Source organism: Lynx rufus, unplaced genomic scaffold (genome assembly GCF_022079265.1).
Source record: "Lynx rufus isolate CCGP_SWC_20201006 ecotype Redwood Valley unplaced genomic scaffold, mLynRuf1.p SCAF_7, whole genome shotgun sequence".
Classification (NCBI taxonomy): Eukaryota; Metazoa; Chordata; class Mammalia; order Carnivora; family Felidae; genus Lynx; species Lynx rufus.
In genome coordinates, this window is record NW_025814889.1 from 11312056 (window position 1) to 11334694 (window position 22639).

The 22639-nt window shown below is 47.8% G+C and overlaps 1 protein-coding gene across 2 annotated transcripts in view; it reads left to right on the forward strand.

Moving 5' to 3' along the window:
* Positions 1–12814: 12814 nt before the first annotated feature.
* CAMK1D (calcium/calmodulin dependent protein kinase ID) overlaps positions 12815–22639 on the forward strand; it is a 433382-nt gene continuing 423557 nt past the window's right edge. For both annotated transcript variants that reach the window (XM_047067247.1, XM_047067248.1), the window contains exon 1: positions 12815–13268. In XM_047067247.1, the coding sequence (XP_046923203.1) occupies positions 13177–13268 (92 nt within the window). In that variant the 5' untranslated portion in view covers positions 12815–13176. The remainder of the gene's footprint in view (positions 13269–22639) is intronic.

Below are 22639 nucleotides of genomic sequence, written 5' to 3' on the forward strand. Positions count from 1 at the left end.
CTCGCTCTCTCTCTCTCAAGAAAAAAAAAAGCATTAAAAAAAAAAGTGGTAAGGGGGTATAAGGCATGGCATCTGCCTTTGGAGGCTCAATGGAGAGGGTAGGCATCTTTGCCCACAGAAAGAAGCAACAACCGGGGCCAGCGGGGTGGTACCATCAGTAATTATGATGGGTTTCCAGAGGCAGGAAGAGTGGGTGTGCTGCTGAGGAGGGGGAAGCCCTGACCAGCCATCTCTCAGAAGATCAGGAGACTAGGGTTTAAAGGCTCTAGTTCATAGATGCAAAAGCTGAGATAAAGCTTCCCCTGGTGCATGAGGATATTGATTTGAATTATTGGGGCGCCTGGGTGGCGCAGTCGGTTAAGCGTCCGACTTCAGCCAGGTCACGATCTCGCGGTCCGTGAGTTTGAGCCCCGCGTCAGGCTCTGGGCTGATGGCTCAGAGCCTGGAGCCTGTTTCTGATTCTGTGTCTCCCTCTCTCTCTGCCCCTCCCCCGTTCATGCTCTGTCTCTCTCTGTCCCAAAAATAATAAATAAATGTTAAAAAAAAAAAAAAAAGAATTATCATCCAAAGCCAAATGTGAAGTATTTAGTCTTTTCCTGAGTACACAGGAATAGTGTGAACCTGGGACTTGGGTTAGAAAGGAACAGATGTGAAGCTCTTGGCTAGCACCTACTGGCCCCCTTCTCCCTTCCATTGGCCATTTGGCATTTTGGGGGAAGGCTGAGGTGGGATAGGACAAGGTAGCAGATGGAGGAAGAGGGGTCTGACACCCTCCTTCCTCCTGGTTCCCTTCTGAATGGAACTGGAGCTCAGGCCCTTTGTGAGCCTGTGAATATTCTGATTTCTGATGAACAGGCAGCATGCAGAAGGTCAAATTAAAACTCTGGGCTCTGTGTAGGCACAGCAACAGAAAGTTCAAGTGTCTTGTCCGAGGATACATATCAACCCAGAAATAGAAGTCGGATCTCTGGCCTGCCAGTCTGGGGCTGCCTCTAATTTAACGTTCTGCGTGAGTCACAGATTCATCCAGTACCGGGAGGCAACCGAGGGACTCAGCATCTTTTCATAACTCTCAGTAGCTGCGTTGAGGGAAAGAGAGAAGTTTTTGTTCATGAGCTCATTCCAATCAGAATGTGTCCAGACGCCCAAATATTTGATTTGAGCCTGGTTGCTAAGAGACCTCCCACTGGGACCCAGCTGCCTGCGGGCAGGAGGGCGGTATTGGCATGGCTTCAGATTTCTGCCAATTTATTTTGAAACCAGAAAACCTGGAACCTCGGCCTCCTCAGGCAGCAACACGGAGAGGAGAGATCTGAGTCAGCCAAGCAACAGAGGAAAAACCCCCACTGACCTTCTGCCAGGGATCTGGAGGAGGGTTTAGGATGATAGAATTCTTACATTATGATTGTTTACTTGATGGGAAAGATGCTGGTATGGGAATGAAGAAGAAATCAAAGCTTGGTGCTTGGTCATGCAGGGGGCATCTCGGAGCAAAATTCACGGATTCCAGAGCAAGTGCTGGCTTTCTGAGTTGTAACTGGACGTTGTGAAGGCTGCCTTGATTCAAAATCAGAGCCACACGCCCAGCTTCTTGGGCTTTAATTACCCAGTGACTGGGGCAACTGGGTGGCTCAGTCGGTTAAGCGTCGGACTTCAGCTGAGGTCACGATCTCGCGGTCCGGGAGTTCGAGTCCCGCGTCGGGCTCTGGGTTGATGGCTCAGAGCCTGGAGCCTGCTTCCGATTCTGTGTTTCCCTCTCTCTCTGCCCCTCCCCCGTTCATGCTCTGTCTCTCTCTGTCTCAAAAATAAATAAACGTTAAAATAAATAAATAAATAAATAAATAAATAAATAAATAAATAAAATTACCCAGTGACTTACCCTCCCCGCCCCCCCCCCCCGGAAATGCCTAGAGCAAAAGTGTCGTAGAGAGACCTGAGGGGTCAGTGGTCAAAGGAGTGCTGGGGAAACCCCGCTTTCTCAACACAAGGTGGACGGCTGAGCTAGCAGTGCCATTCTCAGGACCAGGGAGTGATCTATATAGGCCTTAAACTTTTACCAGGGTACAGGTATCCTCTGCTGTTTGAAAATTTGAGTAAAGGTGGGAAACAAAAATGGGGCTCAGCATTTGTTTGCAGTCGGCCATCACAGAGCCAGCGTGCACCTCAGCAGTGTGTGGGGGGGGCCCCTGCCAAGCCCCTTCCTGGGGAACTACACTCTGTATTTCATCATCTATTGCCTCAGAGTTAGACCACATCTAGGGGTGCCTGGGTGGCTCAGTTGGTTAAGCCTCGGACTTGACTCAGGTCATGATCTCACCATTTGTGGGGTCGGGCCCCCTCATTGGGCTCTGTGCTGACAGCTCAGAGCCTGGAGCCTGTTTTGGATTCTGTGTCTCCCTCTGTCTCGGCCCCTCCCCCACTCACATTCTGTATCTCTTTCTCTCTCTCTCTCTCTCAAAAATAAACATTAAAAAAATTATTGAAAAAAATATACCATATCTGTGAGCACCTATACTTTATCTTGATTTATTTTGTGCATCTGTTCATTAAGATATGTCCTAGGGTATCAGAAAAGCCTAACAGAGGTTATTTTTTGGGTCTGGGAATGCTCAAAAAATTTTCCACATAAATTAATGGTAATTGTTTCTTTGCTTTACATCATTTTGGCTTATGAAAGTTTTCATAGGAACGCTCTGCTTTTGCATAGCGTGGGGAAACCTGTCTTTTGTTTCTGAACTTGGCTTTAGTTCTTATTTATAAATAAATGTATTTATTTGAGAAACATAGGTTTTGCCGTAAGGATTTTTGCTTGAGAGTTGGAATTCGAGATGTAAAGGTCACGCGTGGATGGTTACACTTGGCTTTCGCCCAAAGCTGTCTTCTCCATTTATTTTCCTCTTGGAGGTGATATATCCTAGTGGGTTTTCTTTCAGTTAGAATTTCGCTGTAGGCCCCATTCCTTTCTGTGTAGATGTGTGACTTTGGGCAAGTCTGATGGCTCAGTTTCCTCATCTGTCAAAAGAAGTCTTTGTTGAGTTTGAGAAGAGTGGGCCGTAGTGTGGTGCGTGGGGAAAATCAACTGGAAATAGGAAGGAGCTTGGAATTAGATATGGAAACGAGAGAGAGCAAAGGACTCTGTCTGGGCTCAGCATAGTGTTGGGCATGCGGTCACCAATTCCTTAGTCATTCTGGATTTGCTCTGAGAGGCTCCCGTCAAATTTGCTTGATTGGAAAGGAAGGTGAGAAAGGAGATATATGCCTAGCGCCATGAACAGAGGACTCTGGAACCAAAAACGAATAGTTTGAATATAACGTAGGAGATAAGAAGTGCCTCGCACAACTGGGTCTCGTGGTTTGAGAAGGCATCACATCAGTAGGTAATATAGTTTCCATGTTGCAGAGCTCCTGAAGTGAAATATACCTGAATCCAGAGAGAAAAGCCAGTTATGTATGTGTGCTGAAGAAATCTGCAAGAGATTTCTAAACTTGCCTCCCCACTTCCCTTCAGTTAAATATACCACGTCATCCCAGGTGCCAATAATTTGTTTCCAGGAAAGAAGCTATGACCTCACAAGGGCTGCATCTTGATATCATGGCAGGATCCCTTAGGTGCCTGACCAGGGAGACTGCCTCTTGAATACAAATATCCTTGCTAATGAGGCGCATTGGCAGGGAGAAGAAGGCCATTCCAAATAAGATAAATGCGGCAGAGGGAGGGCCAAATCCTGCCTGGAGATCTTGAATATTCTGTAGGATACTCAGCCAAAACCTGTCTCTTAGTTTTTCCGTAATGATAGATGACAAAGCCCGGGGTAAAAATAAACCCACTTCCAGTGTTGTTTCTGGCTGGTTCAGCGGGAAACAGCATTGTTAACCTTGAGGGGACTAAGATTTGGGAGGCCTGGCCTCTCCAGGGAGGAGAATGAGAGAAGAAGATGAGTTGCTTCTCAGACTCCCCTGGCCTAGGCTTCAGCAGCCCTCCCTGAGCTCCCATGTACATTTTATCCGCAGAAAGACTCTTCTCGAGGCCGGCCGTGTAAACCTCCTTCCTAAGTGCATCTGTTTAAGGCAGGTGGTTGCTCTCGGTAGAGTGCCTACATTTTGTCACGGGTGTAGTTAACACCCCAGCAATCCCACGGGCTGGTTTATGTCCACTGAAGGTGTAAATTCCATGGATGCCTCCATCTGTGAGCCCTGGGAAAAGCATTTGGACCAGGAATGCTGAGAAGCCTTTAGCTGATTTTTTTTGACCTGTCACTTTTGGCTGGATATTTATTTCCCCTTCCCCTTTTCCTGTTTTCAGAAACACTTGGGGAAATAGCTCCATGGTGGCCGACAGGGACACTTTGTCAGCTTGAAGGAGCATATCTTTTTTTTTTCTTTAAGCAACAAGACATTTGCTTTTATACAAATATTTGTCTCCACTTGTAAGTTTAAATATAAAAACTGATATGTTTCCGGTTATAGATTCTTAAAGTCTTGGTTCCGAAGAGTTAATGCCACAGTGCCAAGACACTCTCAGGGAATAATGTATTGGCAGGATGTAGTTAATTGATAGGTTTCCTTCAGCTAGAACCCCCCTGGGGGAAACAATAATCTTGTGACATTCCAAGATTATTTACATCTAATATAAAATGCAACAATAGTAGAAGTCTTGTGGGTAGATATATTTTTGGTGGGGATATGTTTTCTTTTTGGCCTTTCTTTCATTTATAACTAAGGCAAACAACAACAACAACAACAGCAGCAGCAACAACAACAAAGAGCCAGATGTGACAGCTATTAAGAGAAAAAGATGCATACTATGAATACCTTATGTTTATCTAGTGCCTTTCTTCTGAGAAGTTCAAAGTGCTTTGCAGATGTTATCTCCTCCATCCCCATATGTTATCCTCATTTGAAGAAAGGACTGGAAAATGCCTGAAGTCAGGGAGTGTGTTAGACATCAGATGAGACTGGGTTCTTGCATCTTGCACCACGCCTTGTTCTGGTTTGCACTCTGTATTCAGTGCACCAGGGTTGGAACACAAGCTAGCTGTCTTTAACCAGAGTCTTGTTTTAGACAGCCCCTCATTGCACCCCCTCGGCTGTCTCCCTATGGCCCCACGGCAAAAACACTGAACATGCAAAGGACTCTTGCCAGACCCATGGACACACCCAGTTGCTTCTTGGCTTGTTTCCTGCATCAGCTGTTTGCAAAGTCACTAGCATGGTGTATCAGTAACGTAATTCCAGGGCCACAGCTCTATTGGAGTTAAGATTCAGTGAATTGCTTCTGACTACCTGAGACTAACACCTGCAGAGATACCCCAATGGGAGATTGCATTTTAGAATCCTGGCTAATCAGTCCATCTTTGGCACATCCTAGCACTTCACCCAGACTTCAAGATTCCTTAATGACTAGAAATTGAAATTTATTATTAACATCAAAAGTAGGAATGCAGGAAGCAATATTGCAATTTTCTCTGGAGCTGTTGGCCCGAATTCCTTCAGAGGTGTACAGGGTTCTATTGTGGTTAAGGCTGTGGTTGGCCAGGATTAGAAAAGCCACCACAAGCCCGTGTTCTTTGTGTGGGTGACAGAGCCATTACTGAAATGCAGGGTGGGGTGTTGCTAGGTTTTCAACCCTGGTTGTCATACTCGTTGAAGCACTTAAAAAATTTATTTGGTGGCTCAAAGGAAGAGCAAGTTAGGGCTTTCACAAACAGGTCCTTAGATTTCCTCCAGCTTTGTCTGTGTTCCCCTCTCAGCTTGCTGCACTGTGTCCCCATATGCACAGAACCAGTTCCAGAATGCACAGCATTTGTGGCAACCATGAGTGCTTTTGCCAAATCTCCTTTGGGCTTCTGGGTCCCTGACAAGATGGCACTTCCTGGCCCATTTTTGGTTGGGAGGGACTGTGTCAATAGTTCTGGCCAATACTTGGAGTGGAAGTGATGTGTATCGGTTCCAGGACAGGACAGTTAACTGCCGGTTCAAGACCTGGCTGGATTTCCTTCCATCATAGCAACTGGCAAAGCTTAAGATGGCGGCTGCTCTGTCAGCCCCCAACCAATTTATGATGGATGTGAGAAACAAACTTGGTCATTATGAGTCACTACGATTCTGGGATGGACACCAGGCTTTTCAGATGGATACAACTTTCTTTGATTTTCATACCTTAAAATGTGCTGCTTCTTCTGCTTGAAATCTGCACGTTCCTTCTCTGCTTGGCAGATTCTTCCAGATCCTTCCAGACCCAGTTCAAAAGTTCCTTTCTGTGAAGCTTCTTTTGACATCTTCAGGAAGGTGGATCCTCTCTATTCTGTGCTTCCCGACTAGTCACTGTGCAAACTTCCATGATGGCCTTAATCACATTTTATTCTTGCTATCTGTTTACATGTCTTAATAGATGCTGAACATCTTGTGGGTAGGAACTGTGCTTAATTTTTCTATCCAAAGTGTCTTATTTCAAAGTACAAGCTCAACAAACGTCTCACCGAGAAAATAACACACTCCAAATAATTTATAGATGTAATTAAGGTCAACCCACTATAAGGTGTTATAATTCATTGTCCCAATGCTCCCAGATATACGAGAACTGATAATTTACCAAGTATTGGAAGACATTTTTAAAGGTTGATTCCTTTCTTTTTTCAACACTATTTAAGTAACTGTTATATTTCAAACATGTTTGTGGTTCAAATAGCTAAAAGGAAGAAAATATTGTACAATCAGGCTCCCATCTTTTGACAATGATCTTTAGAGGAAACGATTTTTTAAAAGATAGGAGGTTTTGGAGAAAATCAACCCTTATGGGCAGTTTTTTGAAGCTGTTGTAGTTGGGTGTTAAGTCTAGCTCTGCTTATATGAAACAGCGTATTTATTGACTCAATGCCCTCAGTTTTTGTAAACGCATTTATGTAAATGCATTTATGTACATCATCAAATGTACCTTCCTTAGTTGTGCGGAATTAGTTCCAATATAAACTGAGGAAGTTTCAATGTCTGCGGTAGATTCCATTCTGGGTAGAAAATCAGGGGAGGTGCCATTTTGTTTAGACGAGGAAGCATATTTACTGCTTGTAGTTTACTTAATTTTATAAATGCACCTGTGCATATTGCCAAATGCACTTCAGTGAGTTAAGAATAGACTCTTAATTCTAACATGAACTGACAAGATTGTGACTCAATGTCACTTGTAGAAGAGGCAAAATACAGGTCCAGGAGAATGTCAGGCAAGGTCTCACCCTTGTCTCGGGTCTAAGGTAGAAAGATAAAGGTTATGTCCATACTAGGTAGTATCCAAGGTGTGTGTTTGTTTAAAAGTCCCTTAAAGGTTTGAAAAAAGTGAAAAAACAAAAATACTTTTGTGGATTCAGCAGCCATTTGATTCTGCTAGTTTGGTTTTAAACAACTATCAATTCTCTCTCTCTCTTTTTTACATTGTAGTGGACATCTCTCCTGTTTGCTTGCTCAACATCCATTCCTCCTTCTAGTAATACCTTCTCAGTGTTCGTCTGAGGTCCATTATGTGATAATGCCATAGTTACAAGCAGGGTTCTGGAGCCAGGCTGCTTGGGTTTTATTCACTCGTGTGGTGCGATCTGGGGTGTGTTATTTAACCTTTCTAATCTTGGTCTGGTCCACTATGAAATGGGGAGAAGGATATTACCTGCGTCATAGAATTGATGTGAAGATTAATAAATAAATATGGTAAAGCATTTAGAACAGGGCTGATGCATAATATGAATGCAGTAAATGTTAGCTCATGAAATTCTTATGTGACAATTACTTTCCTTAGGGACTTTACTGTAAACATGTCTTCTATCACTGGCTGTGGCTATAGAAGTCTGTAACAGACTGATATGGTTTTTTTCTTCAATGTATGTCACTTGATTATTTTTTCTTTGAAAATTGTTAACTTGACAATAAACAAACAAATTAATAAAATATTATTTAAAAAAATTTTGTTTAACGTTTATTTATTTTTGAGACAGAGAGAGACAGAGCATGAATGGGGGAGGGTCAGAGAGAGAGGGAGACACAGAATCTGAAAGAGGCTTCAGGCTCTGAGCTGTCAGCACAGAGCTCGACGTGGGGCTTGAACTCACAGACCGTGAGATCATGACCTGAGCCAAAGTCAGACGCTCAACCGACTAAGCCACCCAGGTGCCCCTATTTATTATTATTTTTAATGTTTATTTATTTTTGAGAGAGAGACAGACCGAGTGTGAGCAGGGGAGGGGCAGAGAGAGAGGAGACACAGAATCTGAAGCAGGCTCCAGGCTGAGCTGTCAGCACAGAGCCTGATGCAGGGCTCAAACTCACAAACTGTGAGATCATGGCCTGAGCTGAAGTCTGACGCTTAACCTGCTGAGCCACCCAGGTGCCCCAACAATAAATTATTTTCAAAAATCAAAACATTATTTCTTTAGAGGTAAATTTTACTAGGATACATCTTCATATCGATCATCCATACATTTTCTGGTACATGATGTGCTCCTTCAGTCTGTCGATTAAAGTCTTTCCTCATTTCTGAAAAGTTTTCTTGAATAACATCTTTAAATATTTTTTGTTTCATTATTTCAGTTTCTTCAGAAGGGATACCATTTATGGATGTGTTGCTCTTCCTTTGTGTTTCATATAATTTTCTAGCTAATCTTTGTTCTATTTTATTTTCCCCACTATTCTTGATTTGTCCTCTAGCTCACTAAAAAGGGTTTTTAGCAATTTCCCTTGTGCTGTTTCCAAGATAGTCTTGTGTATCTATGGTGGTTTTACTGTTTCCTACTTCCTTCCTGAGCTCTCCAGCTCATGTTTTAATTTTTCCTGTTGACTTGCCCTATCTTTCCTGAGCAAATGCATCTTTCCTTGTTTTATAGTATTTTTTTTTGTAAATTATGATATGTTTGATCACAGACTTTATCTTTTCTATAGCATTTTTTTTTCTGCTGTTGAGTCTTCACTGCCACTTGTTTTTCCTATTCTGCCACCACCCCCCCGCCAATTTTTTTGTTTTAGGTTTTAGTTGGAGGAATTTTGTAATGATTTTGTGCTGGTTCCACCTTGACTTTTCATCATGTGAACGAGATGAGTTCCTCCATGAGTAGCTATTTGTAAGAGGTTCATGTTAAGGAGTGGGCCTTAAGACATTTTGCAGGCTAGCTGGAATTTTCCTTGGATCACACTCAGTTTATGACCCAGGTCATAATATTGAGTCCTTCTTGACTATGCCTCTCTTCTTTTCGCAAAGGAAGCCCTTCTTTGTGATTCCTCAGTTATGCTTTTCCTAGATGTCATTGTCCTGTAAACTGTCCATGACTTAGGTTAATCATCAGTATATAAAGCATACTCTAGTAACTCTTTTACCGATTTCTAAGAACTAAGTACACAATTTAAGACACTGAAACTTTTGCAGCATTTATGAGAAGAGGCTCTAACATCAAAGTGTTGTCAAATAATCCATTTGATGGAGAGGATAGCACCCACCTTTTAAGAAAGAAATGTTTTTCCCTGCAATATTTCTTGTTGAGATTTAAGTTTTTGCACATAGAATGTATCTATAGGAGTTCATCTAATAAAATATTTTTGATCAATACATTTTTGGACCAAAGGGTTCTTAAATTTTCAAAGATTAATGATAGTCTTGATGAGCTTTTCATAAAATGAAGAAAAATCATTGATTTACAAGTCCTAAAAATTACCGAGTTTACATACTATTAAACCTGCTACAACACGTATTTTATATGTCCAGAGAGGCCAAGTGTTTTTACAGATTTTGTGACCTGGGACTTAAGTCTAGCTTTCTAGATTTCTAGCTCTTTATTTCCCTTACACCATCTGCCCAGGTTTGTGGGCCACACAAACCTGAACTATTGGCAGGAGGGTTGGTGGGAGAAAAGTTTGATGGGAACAGTATTAGTAACTCTTTAATGATGTGTTATTAAAAGCACCTCTTCTTTGGGTCCTTTAATGAAAATTATAAGAGCTTTAAGAAAATATAAAGACTTAGGACCTAACTTTAGTAATCCAGAATATGTGGCAGGGCTTTCTACAGTGGAATTGTTGGGGGGAACAGAGAGATTTTGAAGGATAGATAATAACTGATTAATAGAATGATGAGCCTGGCAGCCACCACCTTTTCCTCTAGAAAAACACGGCAGGCTGAAGGAAATGGTCAGTTACTGGATAACAGTCCACGTGAGGGCCCTCGGGTGAACAGAATTAGGCTGTGTATAGTCTAAGGCATAACCGTTCTTAGGAAATGATGGGTTTTGTTTTCTATGGCAATTTCGAGATCAAGACCTTTTATTTCACATGGAGTCCAGTAAGGGAGAAGTGACCATACTAAAGCCACGCAAGTTGTCTTTGGCATTTCTACCTCCTTTGGGATCCATTCCTCTGGGTCTGGCCTCCTCAGTTCCGCATTAAATGTCTGCATCTTTTCTCTGGGATCTGGTCCAGCTGACTATGACTTGATAATGCTGAATGAACATCATTACGAAGTTTGGAAGAGAAAGAAAATTCTCAATAGCCTTTCGACCAGCACAACAAATGTCAAATAGCTGTCCTAATTCGTTTTCTTTATCCACCCCAACACCCGTTCATCCATCAGTTACTAGGTGTAAGTTACCATGCTAGGTGCTGGGCATACAGTGGTGCAAAAGGCAACGTGTTCCTTGACCTCATAGACCTAACAGGCTGGTAGAGAAAGTCACAGCCACAGAGCCATGTGCCATACCCTGCTTTCTTTCCCTTCACTTTTGCTCCTTCTGGACAGCAGCCTCTTTTCCATAGGGAGAAAGAGAGAGAACATCAGCATTTCTTTAGTTTTGGGGACAAGAGCAGAGACTGAGAATGGTTTTCAAGAGCTCTGGAGGCTGATCCTTAGGCAAGGAGCAAGGGTGAAACAGAGAGGAAAGAACTGAGTAAGAAGAAGGAGAGTGGAAGGGAAGGAGGGGAAGAAGAGAAAATGCTCACAGTAGAGCATGGGAAGGTAATGCCCGGGTCCAGCTCTTCATATTACTGAACATGTGACAGAAATAAAAGATATTCTAGTTGCTCAAATCCAGTTCTTGTTGAAAGAGGTGCTGTTTGCCTTGCGTTTTGGTTATATGCCCCATCTTCTTGTTTCCTTGGAAGTCTGTCCTGGAAGTTGTGTTTGTCCCTTTAATCTGTGTTTCTAACAGTCAAGCAAGAACAAATTTGCTGTCCCCAGCCTGGAGAGCCTGGAGCTAACAGCCCCAGAAAGACAGGAAACCAGCATGGAGGTGTGGAGGGATGGGGAAAGCCACGGTATCTTCTGACCTCCTCCGGGTCAGAGTAGGAGTGAAGGGCTGGCGGGGTCCTGATGGCTTCTGGGAGAGTCCTGGGCCTGCATCCACCCTGTCAGACCCAGGAAGAAGGTGCTGGATTAAGTTTCCTTTTCAGGGAGTACATCCCCCCCCCCCAAAGTGAAATTGGAACAGTCCTGGGGAAATGGGGCAGGTGTCAACAATCAAGAGACAAGGCTGTTTACACAACTCAGCCGAGGGGCCCTACGGGAGCGATAACCTGGATACCAGGAAAACTACTATTTTCTGGAAGAAGAGGTAGTCCCTTCAGGTCGGGGACGGGGATACGCACGCGGCTCCCCCGCTGACAGGTGGACATGGGAGAAGGGTGGGCAGTTAGAAGAGAATCTCGGAGATGGGAGGCCAGAGGGAACTCTTGAGTTTGTTTCTCAGCCAGTAGGAAAAGATGTTTCGAGGGACAAGCCCCACCTCAGGGTACCCTACTAAGCCCGCCGCAGGTAGGGCTAGGAGGGGCAGCCCTCCGCTCCAGGAGGGTGTGGGGCAGACGTTCACTTTACACTAAGTCTCTGGGTTTCGGCGGGAGGAGAAAGGGAGAAGCCAGGAGGGGCCAAAGAGGAGCGCAGGCCAGCCAGGCCGGCCCAGACCCGCTGGCAGTTCCAGCCCGGGGGCCGGGGCAGCCCGCGGGGAGCACAGAGCCCGCGCCGGGCGGTCCCCGAATCCACCCGCAGCCCGGGCGCCCGGTAACTCCGGGAGTCTAGCTCTCTAAGGGAACACGAGGCGGCGCCTGGCGCGTCCTGTGCATCCCCGGCCCCGAGGCTCCCAGGCTTTCTCTTCGCCACGAGGCCCCCTCCCCCGGCCAGAATTTGACGCGAGCGCCGATTTTGGTGCAATGCGAATTAGCTCCAGTCGCCTAGTCGGGAGGGACCGGCAGGCTCCGGGAGCGCCAGAAGCGGGCCGGCGCTGCGGGCCGCGAGTCAACGCCCACCGCCACACGCATCCCCACCGCCGCCTCCCGTCGCCATAACAACCGGCCCCCGCCCGCCAGCCCCGCGCGGCCCGGGGACGCACCCGCCGCGGCCCCCGGCGCGCGGGGAAAGCGCCCCCGCCCTCGGCGCCGGGGATCCGGGCGGCCACGCACTCCCGCCCCCACCGCGCCGCTGCGGAGCGCTACGCAGAGGCGCCCCCTCCCGCCGCCAGGGAGGAAAGCCCTCGTGCCCCTGGGACTTGACTGCAGAATTAATAAAGCTCCCCAAGGGGCTGGAGTCCTCTCGCGCGCTCCCCGGCACCCTGCACCTGCCCGGGTCCCCTGCACCTGCCCTCTCCGGGGCTCCAGGGCGCGCGAGGCCGCCAGCCCACGGCGGTGCCCCGCGCGCGGGGCACGGCGCTCCCGGGGAGCAGGACATCCCCGAAGGCGGCAGCGCGCCGGAGGCGGGGAGGCGGGAGGCGGCCGGGGCGCGCGGGGAGGGCGGGGAGCCCGCGGGAGGAGGAGGAGGGGGAGGAGGAGGAGGGAGCAGGGCGGGCGGCGGGGAGGGAGGAGAAGGGAGGCAAGAAAGTAGCAGAAAGTGAGGCTGGCAGCCGGCTGCAAAGGAGCCCGGCGAGCGGCGGCGGCGGCGGCAGGAAGTCTGTGCCGGAGACCAGCAGAAATAAGAGCCAGGGAGGGACCGCGGCGGCGGCGAGAGTGAAAGAGGAAACTGCAGAAGAGGAAGCTCTTGCCGCAGCACAAAGTCTCCGGCTCCCGCGCCGAGCATCCCCACGCGCGCGCCCCAGCCCTCCCGGACAGGCTCGCCGCCGCCCCCTGCGCCCCGGTCGCCGGGCGCCCCCTCCTCAGCGCGCCCACCCCGGCCCCACGCGCCCGGCCGCGCCGCCTCGCCGCCCTCCGCACACGCCGTCCTCGTCTGCCATGGCCCGGGAGAACGGCGAGAGCAGCTCCTCCTGGAAAAAGCAAGCTGAAGACATCAAGAAAATTTTCGAGTTCAAGGAGACCCTCGGGACGTAAGTGGGGCTTGGGGAGAAAAGGGTGGAGGTGCCAGCGGCCACGGGTGCACAGGCGGCTCCTGCCGCCACCGCCACTGCCACCGCGGCAGGAACAGGCTGGTGGCCGCGTCCTCATTGTCCGGTTCTCGGCTCCGCGGAGCCCCCCGCGTGTCCAACGCGTGGGTCTGCGTCCCCGGGGCGCGGGTGGGCACCGTTCCCGGGCGGGGGCGGGAGGAGCTCCGAGCTTTGGGGAGGACAGTCACCGGCAGGCGACTTTCCACTTCCCCTGACACCGCCGCCCTCTCGACTTCTTTCTCCCCACGCGTGACTGTGGGCTGAGCATGGTGGATATTAACGTTTACCTACCGGTCGTGTGCGTTTACTCACCGTGTGTGTGGGCGCACCGTGGAGAGGAGAGATGTGGTCACGAGAAAATGGGGCTTTGGCCATTCCCATTTCTGTCCTTCCATCATGTGTTCTTACGGAATCGACATCTGCACGTACTAGGTGTAGGCAAGACTTTGGATGCCACGCGATTATGGAAGGGAAGAATTTCGCAGTGTTCTGGGTCACGTGTGGGCAGAGCCTTACCTGAGCGTATGTCCATTTCACAGAGACTCAGCTGCACACGCTGGGGTGCGTGGCCCCAGGGAGGGTCTGTGAGTGTCTCCCTACAGGCGATTTCTCTCCAGGGCTGTTCTGTAGTCCAGTGCTGGTGGCTGTGGCTCAAGAAAGCAGAAATACTCCGAAGTCCATGGCGGGAATGCTCCAAGCATGTGCCGCTCAGTTCAGCTGCTGTTCCCTTTCTGCCCAGGAGTTGGTTTTTGTTTGTTTTGTTTTGAAGCGCCTCAGAATAGGTAAGGAGGCTGATAGTGAAAGAGAATCAGGCACTGCTGGGGTGAGTCTGAAGTTCAAGTTATGTTCTCCCCTCATGTGATCAGTATCTGTTGATGATCAGTATCTGTCAGTATATATATTCTCTCACACACACGTGTGCTATATGAACGGAACATTTTGCAGGGGTTCATGGAGGTGTTGATTAGGCTGGGAAGAGAAAGAGGAGGTGTTAGGTGAGATAAACCACTGTGTTCTTCCTTCTTTCCTTCCTCCCGCCCCCCCTTTACTTGCTTTTGTGGTTGGTTTGCTTTCCAGAACCACATTTTTCAAACCCAGGTGGTCTCCTGCCCCCTCCTTAGGGTGCCCCACGGTTGCTCAGTCATTTGCCCTCGCCCTCACCTTTGCAATGGGTCCCCCAGATCGAAGTTGTGAAGGCAGCATTCCCAGCCTTGCTTCTGATACCCAGGAAAGCACTCTGGCGAGGCCGAGAATAGGGTCTCCCAGCTGCTGTGCTGCACATTAGGGAGGGCACCTGTGGGTACAGACGGTCTATCTTTGTTGGGATGAAAACAGAAAGGACTTAGACTTTTTCGTAAGGAGGGGCTTGGGACTGCTTCTCTCAGCCCGGCCAGTTAAGGAGTGAGTTTTGGTCAGAACTTTTGAAAATTGCTACTGAGGCTTATTGGGATTTGGGGTTTGGACACGGAGATGCTCAGGTTATGGAGAAACCAGAAGCATGCCCTTGCTTGTCATCCTGAGACCGGTTATGTGGCTGCGGATGAGGGGACGCCAGAGCGCGGAGTCTCATCATGTGGGAATGCCTTCCTTTGCATGGCGTATCCCCACCTGAACCCCTTGCTCTGGCCCCCCCTGCCCATAGCCTCCACGGGGACAGAGGCATTTCCCCCTAACTGACTCCTGCTTTTCAGGAGAGCCCTGCAGCCGCACCTTTGCAGCAGCCTGGTGTTGGTGGGGGGGGGGGGCGCTGAAGCTCAGTGAGCTGTGGCTTTATTGAGTGGCTCCTGCTGTAGCAGGCGCTGTTTGGGGGGGTGACTGTGGGTGGTTTTTCCTCCGTGAAGGATGGGGATTTGCCTTCTGGTGCCAGAGAGACCAGTGGAGCTGCTGTGGAACAGTCTCTTGGACTGTGGTCAGGTGCCCGGTGAACTTGGGCATGGGTTTCTATTGGGGTCCCAAAGCTTTGCCTCCTGCCTTGGAAATAATTCTTTGGAAAGAAGCTTCCCAGTGAGGCCTGTGGTGCAGGCGTGGGTTCTAGAAGAGTCTAACACAAATAAGAAAATGGTCAAAATGTTTTTGTTCAATGACATAATAGTAGTCATCGTAAGTGACTTTCTTAAATGAATACCGTGTATCAGGTATTATTCTAAGTGTCTTGCATGTATTTTACCCTCATAATAACCTTATAAGGTAGGTATTTGGTATTATCCCCAATTGGCAGATGGGAAAACTGAGGCAACAGAACGATTAAGTGACTTGCCAAGCATGAGCTAGGTATTAAGTGTGGAACCTAGGCAGAATAACTCATTACAATCACTATGGCATTGAGTCACTTTGTGGGTTATGTAACAGCAAATGTTTACTAATAATTTGATTTAACTTCAGTATTTGGAAAGCTAGCTTTAGTATTAATGCAAGGAAAACATAATTATGGGGTAACCTGTTATCTAAATACAGTAACATTTCAAAGCTCTTGGATAATCAGCATTATGTTGTCTCTTTGGACTTTCTAGCAGTCATGTGAAGTTTAGGATGCCTGTTTCACGCTGGGCCAGCTCCAGTGACCTTGGTCTGAGTCTAAATAGGGAGGTTGCTTCCAGTCCTGTCTGTGTAGATGTTGAGTCTGGACCCGTCTCCTGTTTGTAATGAAACCTACTGTCAGTCGGAGGCATCACTGATCACGGCTGGGATTCATTTCCAAGGTATTCTACAGCTCCAGTCATTTTGTTTGTCGCACCTTCCCCATATGTCTTCAAGATCTTAAGGCAGGAAAGCCCTGGCAGGAGCCAGACTGTCATCTTAGAGTGTTAAAATGCTTTTAAAATAAAGCGATGTAAAGGCCAGAGGAACACACTTGGCCAAACTTTGTAATCCGATACCTGGCTGCCTGATTCAGGTAACTTTCTCTGCGGAGTAGAACACTTACTGTTGAAGCCAAAGGGTCAAGCCATTTAGTTCATGTGGTCAGAGGGGCCTTGATGGGGACTGGGGGCCAAATGGGAGTGAAGACTGGCTCAGGAGGGTGGGAAAGAGATTAGGGAAGCCAGGGACGGCCTGGGTGAAGAGACCTGCCTTTGGGATTTGGGCCTGGGTTAGCTGATGTGCCTCTGAGTCAGGCCTCAGGAAAAACCTGCAACTCGTGGGCTGCCTGTAGCTTCCTTTGAAAGGAACTCCAGAACCTGAGATGGAAGACCTAAGCACTATTTATGAATCAGAGATGTGTTTTCAGGTCCTTGGCACACTGTGGGAGCAAATAAATGTTGTGTAACAGCAAATCAGGGATAGTGAGCATTTCTGTCAGCGCATTTGCTGAGGCCCTCCAGACCATCGCTAGCGGAGATGTCCTTCAACGACTTCTGAAGTGAAAAAAATGATGCTGTGCCATTCGGAGAAGTATATGGATGGCAAGAAATCTTTGGTGTGGTGTCCAGGAAGTACCCCAGACTCATGGAAATCACTTCTCTAATTTTGATGCCATGGAAGCCATCTGGACAGAGAAGGTCTGAGTCCTTGGCATGACACAGAATGATTGTCCCAATTTCCTCCTTTCCTCTGGAGTATAGGAAATGGCCTGTCCTAGAAAATAGATCTTCGTCTCTGCAGGGTGTGAATACATGCTTTTCTTATAGACTGAACATTTTACGGTGAAGTGATTGCTGTCTGTAGGGGGCTGGAACTGGCCATCATGGAGGATTGGAGCCTGGCTTTCAGGTATGGCTCAGCCACTAATAGGTTGTGTGGCCTGTGGGCTGCTTGGTCATTTGTCCACACCACTCTCTCCCTGTCTCAGCTTCCTTGTCTCTCAAGTCACAGGGGCAGGGAAAGATAAGATGGTTTTCAAGTGCCCTTCCAACCCTGAGATTTTGTGGCTCACCTGAATCAGGAAGGTACTTGCGTGGTTCTTTACGAGCCTCCCTGCATGGCTAGTGCAACTCATTTCTGTTTGGAGCGACATTTTTATGCCCAGGCTCGTAGCAAAGTGAAAACAGCTCAGGACAGGAAGTCTTATCCCACTTCATGTCAGTAGCATAGCGTGTTCCCTTTTCCATCAAACGAGTGCCTGCTGGGTGCTGCTTTCGGAAGAGTATAAATAGAAATTTCCGTGGGGCAACCACTGTCTTTTCCCACTAGTATCATACTTACATTCCTTATTCTGAAATTGCTCAGTAAATACACCTGTTGAGGACACAGGTGATTGACTTATCTGAAAGCCCCAGTGGGAACCACATTCAATGGTTCTTTTTTGGGATGTGTGTGTTGCGGGGGAGGGGTAGAAAGGCAAAGCGGCTTCAGGTGGTTTGTGTATTTGGCTGATTTTGTAGTATTTATTCTGGGATTACTCAGAATTTTAGAGTCTGGGAGAAGCATTTGGAAGAATATTAGCAAGAGGGAAACAGAGGTGGAAGTCCCTAGATTTCTCCCTGAGGGTGTCCCAGCTGCTGTGTTCACTAGGAGTTTGTATTTCTCAGCTCCGTTTTGTTGTGAGGAAGGATATACATTCAGCCGCTCGTTTGCTTAAAGATCTCTGTTGAGCATCTGATCTAGTCTGGGCTTTGTGTGTGTGTGGGGGTGGTGGCACATCGCTGCAAACAACAACGAAAAATGCCTGCCCTCTCGGAACTTACCTTCTGGTGAGGGGGCCTGGGAGTGAAAAAGATAAGTAAGTAAAATGTAGAGTGTGAGGCGTAGTACACATGTGAGGGAAAAAAGCCAACCAAGGAAGGGTTTTATTTATTTATTTAGAACTTTAAATGCTTATTCATTTTTGATAGACAGAGCACAAGTGGGGGAGGGGCAGAGAGAGAGGGAGACACAGAATCCGAAGCAGGCTCCAGGCTCTGAGCCATCAGCACAGAGCCCGATGCGGGCTGAACTCCCGGACCGTGAGATCATGACCTGAGCTGAAGTCGGACGCTTAACGTTTAATGGACTGAGCCACCCAGGTGTCTCAGGTGCCCCAGCAAGGGGCCATAATGATGGCTGAGTGAGGCTGAGTAGCCAGGGATGGCCTCACTAAGAAGCTAACGTGGGACGGCTGAAGGCAGAATGTTCCCATCAGAGGGAACAGCGAGGGCTGAGGGCTTGCCGGGGAGCTTGTCCAGTGTTCAGAGAGGTCCGTGTGGCTGGAAGTTGGTGGTTGGGGGAAGGAAGCGGGAGCTGAGGTAAGAGAGGCATGGGGGTGAGGAGATCGGATTCCTCAAAGGGCCTTTGCAGGCCATAGTAGAAACTTTGCTTTTGCTCTGAGAGAAATGGGGGACATTGGAGGGTTTTGAGCAGAGGAGCATCTTGAAGTGACTTAGGTGTTTCCATCACAGAGTGATCTGTGTGCCGTGTTGAGGACCATCTGGTGGTCTCCAGGGCAGAGATGGGGGGGACCAGCTTGGAGGCCATTGCAACGATCCAGGTGAGAGACAGAGGTGGTTTAGAAGGGGGAACCTTAGCTACACAGGCTCCACTTCTCGTCAGAAGTGGTTGGGTCCTCGATATTTTTGGAAGGGACAAGCAGAAAGGAATTGCTGTGGTTGGATATGAGATTCTCCAAGGATATGGGGTTGGAAAAATGGTGCCATTGGGTGGTTTGGGTCAGTTTATCCAAGGGTTTTCTGAGTGCCTGCTCTGGGAAGCTCCAGGAAACAGTTTAGCAGGTAAGCTCACGTCCTTCGGGCTTCTGGGCCCTCCCCGTGAGGGACTCCTGCATCCCCAGGTGAGTTTCCTTCCCTCTGAGCTTGTGTGGAAAGGGCTTTTGAAGGGCTTCCTCCTCAGTCACAGAGGGAAAATTGTGGCAAGCTGGACATTTTAGCAGCTGGGAGAACTGCTTAACTTTCTGGGAAAATGCTGGGTGTTGCCTGTAGAATTATCAGTAGGAAGAGCTAGCTCACCTGCACAGGTGGGCCTATGCACTCTAACTCTCCCACTCGATTTGGCCATTTAAAGCCCAAACATTCCATGAAAAATAATAAACACAAGACTCTTTTCTACTCCTTTTTTTGGCAGGATGTTTTATATTTGGAGGGGAAAAGCCAGACATTTTTCTTGATTGGAAAAAAGGTAACAACGCTAGTGTCCTTATTGATTAGTGTAGTGGGATTTGGGAAATTGCTCCTTTGGGCAGAGAGCTCATTCCAGAGGGGCTCGTAAGGACTGTGTCTCAAGTAGAACTTTCTGGTTTGAACTTGGCCACTGAATGGACAATAATTAGGCTTGGTAGGTGGACATTTGTGTCCCCTCAGGGGAGGATTTTAGGGGTTAATTTGTTGAGTTTTTCTTTGGCTGGGTCTCCATAAATCCCTTTAATCTTTCCTTTCCCCAAATAAATCTCCTTAATCCCCTTCAATCTCTTTCCTTCTCCTCCTCTCTCCTCTGGGACGGCTTAGGCATTGATCCAGTGGGGGATTGTCACATTTCTGATCAGCTTGCACTCACAGTGGCAGACCTCCACCCTCATGCCTCCCATTTCACAGGAATCGTCAGGGAGCCAGACCCCCCTGAGGACCCTTATTTTGAATTGAAGAAGGAACTGCTGCTGGGTGACCAGCAGGAAGACTGGTATCCTGGTCAGTTGCCTTAAGTTTCTTTTCTGGCCCAAGATGGTCAGCCCAATGCATATGTAGCTAAAAGGGGAGGATCTGTGGGCTCTGGGAAAGATGCTGTCCTGATCTTTCTCAGTTCATGTTGCTTGTGTCCCTTTGACTTTCTCTGGTGCAGGAAACCACTTTTTCCCTGGGCTAGCTTTCATTAGATCCTGCTTGATTAAAAAGATGTTTATTATGCAGTATTTGTATTATTCGGGCTCCATTCAGACCAAAGGTAACCTTCAAATGGATGGCACAGGCCAAGTTCATGTGATGGCACACCAAGTTCCTTCCACATCTCCAGTGATCAGCTATGTGTCTTGTGCTATTTTTCCTAGTTATTTCAGAAGGATTCAGAAACTGAGGGATTCTGTCTTTTGGATAACACCAAATCTTGAGGATCAGCTTTTATTACTTATTTATTTATTTATTTTTAAAAGTATTTATTTTTGAGATAGAGAAAGAGCATGAACGGGGGAGGGTCAGAGAGAGGGAGACACAGAATCTGAAGCAGGCTCCAGGCTCTGAGCTGTCAGCACAGAGCCCGACGCGGGGCTCGAACTCATGGACTGTGAGATCATGATCTGAGCCGAAGTCAGATGCTCAACCGACTGAGCCACCCAGGCACCCCGAGGATCAGCTTTTAAAACAGCATCCTTGGTGAGGCCAGGTAGGGGAGGCAGTGGGAGGCCATGAGCCATAATGGAAGGGTGACTCCAGCCCAGCCGTTCCTAGCTGTACGCCTCTGGAGAGGTTCCTTAATCTTCCTGAGTTAACATGGAGTTGGACGTTGTTGCCTTGTGGGATACTTGTAAGGAATCAGTGATGTACATGAGGTGCCTGGCACATAATTGGGATTAAGTAAACAGTAGCTGTCATCAGCTCTGGTCGCCATCAGCAGCTGTGGTTGAGGGGGACTGCCAGTGGCAATTCTGGGTACCTCGGGGAAGAACATGTCCGTATCTGTTGGAAGTTGATTTTTGGAAGCTCTTGTTGCGAATATGCACAATGGTGCATACTTGACCTACTCCCCTCCCCCGTCCCAAGTTGATTTAAGAAACTACCAACAAGTCTTCCATCAGTCAGGAAGAACAATTGCTGGTTGTTTTGCACAGCACAGTAGTGAGTAGCTAAGTAGGTAGGCTCTGAGGTCACTGGGCCACGAGTGCAGATCTTGGTCCTCTGCTTCCTAGCCATCTGGTTTTGGGCAAATTGTTTGGCCATTCTCAGACTCCTGTCCTCTCCCGTAAAATGGGATAAGACCAGCACATAGTCCCAGGGCTGTCGTGAGGATTACATGAAGGTGCATGAAAACCACTTAGTGCAGGGCATGGCCTATGGATCTGTCTTGGTAAGTGCTCATTCCCTCTCATTAGCCCCTGGGGTGCTGGAACAGTGCTCCTCAGAGGCCGTGTGCACGAAGTTGGAGGGTCCATGGAGCCATTCAACATTTGCTTCCCAAAGGAGGCTGATGAGTTCATAGAGTGCTGGCATTAACCAAGAGACCCAGCCAGGAACGTCCTCTGGGCCAGCTTGGGTGCTGGAGTGACCTAGTTTGCTGGATATCACAGGCTCTTTCCTTCCTCTGGTTATCTTATCAGCCTGGTCTCTGCACCTCTCCCTGCACCCTGAGCTGGGTCTCGTCTTGTGTTGTGTTTTAGCCTGTCCCTATCTGCATCAGCTTGTGCAACAGCTTTCCAGCGGCAGCTTCTGTCTTCCCAAACAACACATAGGCTTCGGCACGGCTGTGGCCCCACTTTGGCTTAAACGTGTTTTTCCTTTCTGAGAACTGCTTCAGTGTGTGGGCTTTGTTTCTTACTGAAAACACGTTTTGATTTGAGGACTTAAGTAATTTATTTGCAGTATGACAACACATCACGGAGTTGAGTAGTTTAAAATCGATATGTAATAGGGCGCCCTGGGTGGCTCAGTCGGTTAAGCATCTGACTCTTGGTTTGGGCTCAGGTCATGATATCACAGTTCGTGAGTTCAAGCCCTGCATTGGGCTCTGTGCTGGCAGTGTGGAGCCTGCTTGGGGTTCTCTCTCTTTCCCTCTCTCTGTGCCCCTCCTGCTCTCTCTCTCTCTCTCAAAACATTAAACTTAATAAAATCAATATGCACTGAGTTAATTTTGGTGGCAGAATATTTAAGAAATGGCAGCATGTATGTGTATATACCACATGGACATGTGTAACAGCTTATTTAAAAATCTCTTTGGGGGGATTGTTGGATGGGGTGTGGGAGAAGATCTCAAATGTTTAATTTCCCAGGTCTTAGGATGTCAGTGACAGTTGGGAAGCAGATGTCCAGATTGGGCAATATCCTCTGTCTTGACCTCTCCATTTGAGCCTTTTTGATGGCCAAAGTCTGGGGTGACAGCACACTGGGACCTCTGTAATGGGGTGAGCAGGGGGATAAATGCCCTGACAGCTCCACTTTTTGGGAGGACCTCTCTGTCTTTCATGACCACAGCACACATCACTGTAATTGCCTTCACACTGAATTGGATTTGGTGCTGTAACTGGAACCTTAAAGGTTTTTCCTCCCTTGCTTTTTAAGGCAGAATAATATTCCATTGTGTGTCTGTACCCCATTGTGTGTATTCATTCATCTGGCGGTAGACAGTTGGAGTTATTTCCACCTTTTGGCTCTCATCAGTAGTGCTGCATGCACGTGGGGGTACACATATCTCTTCAAGTCCCTGCTTTCAATTCTTTTGGGTGTGTACCCAGAAGTAACATTGCT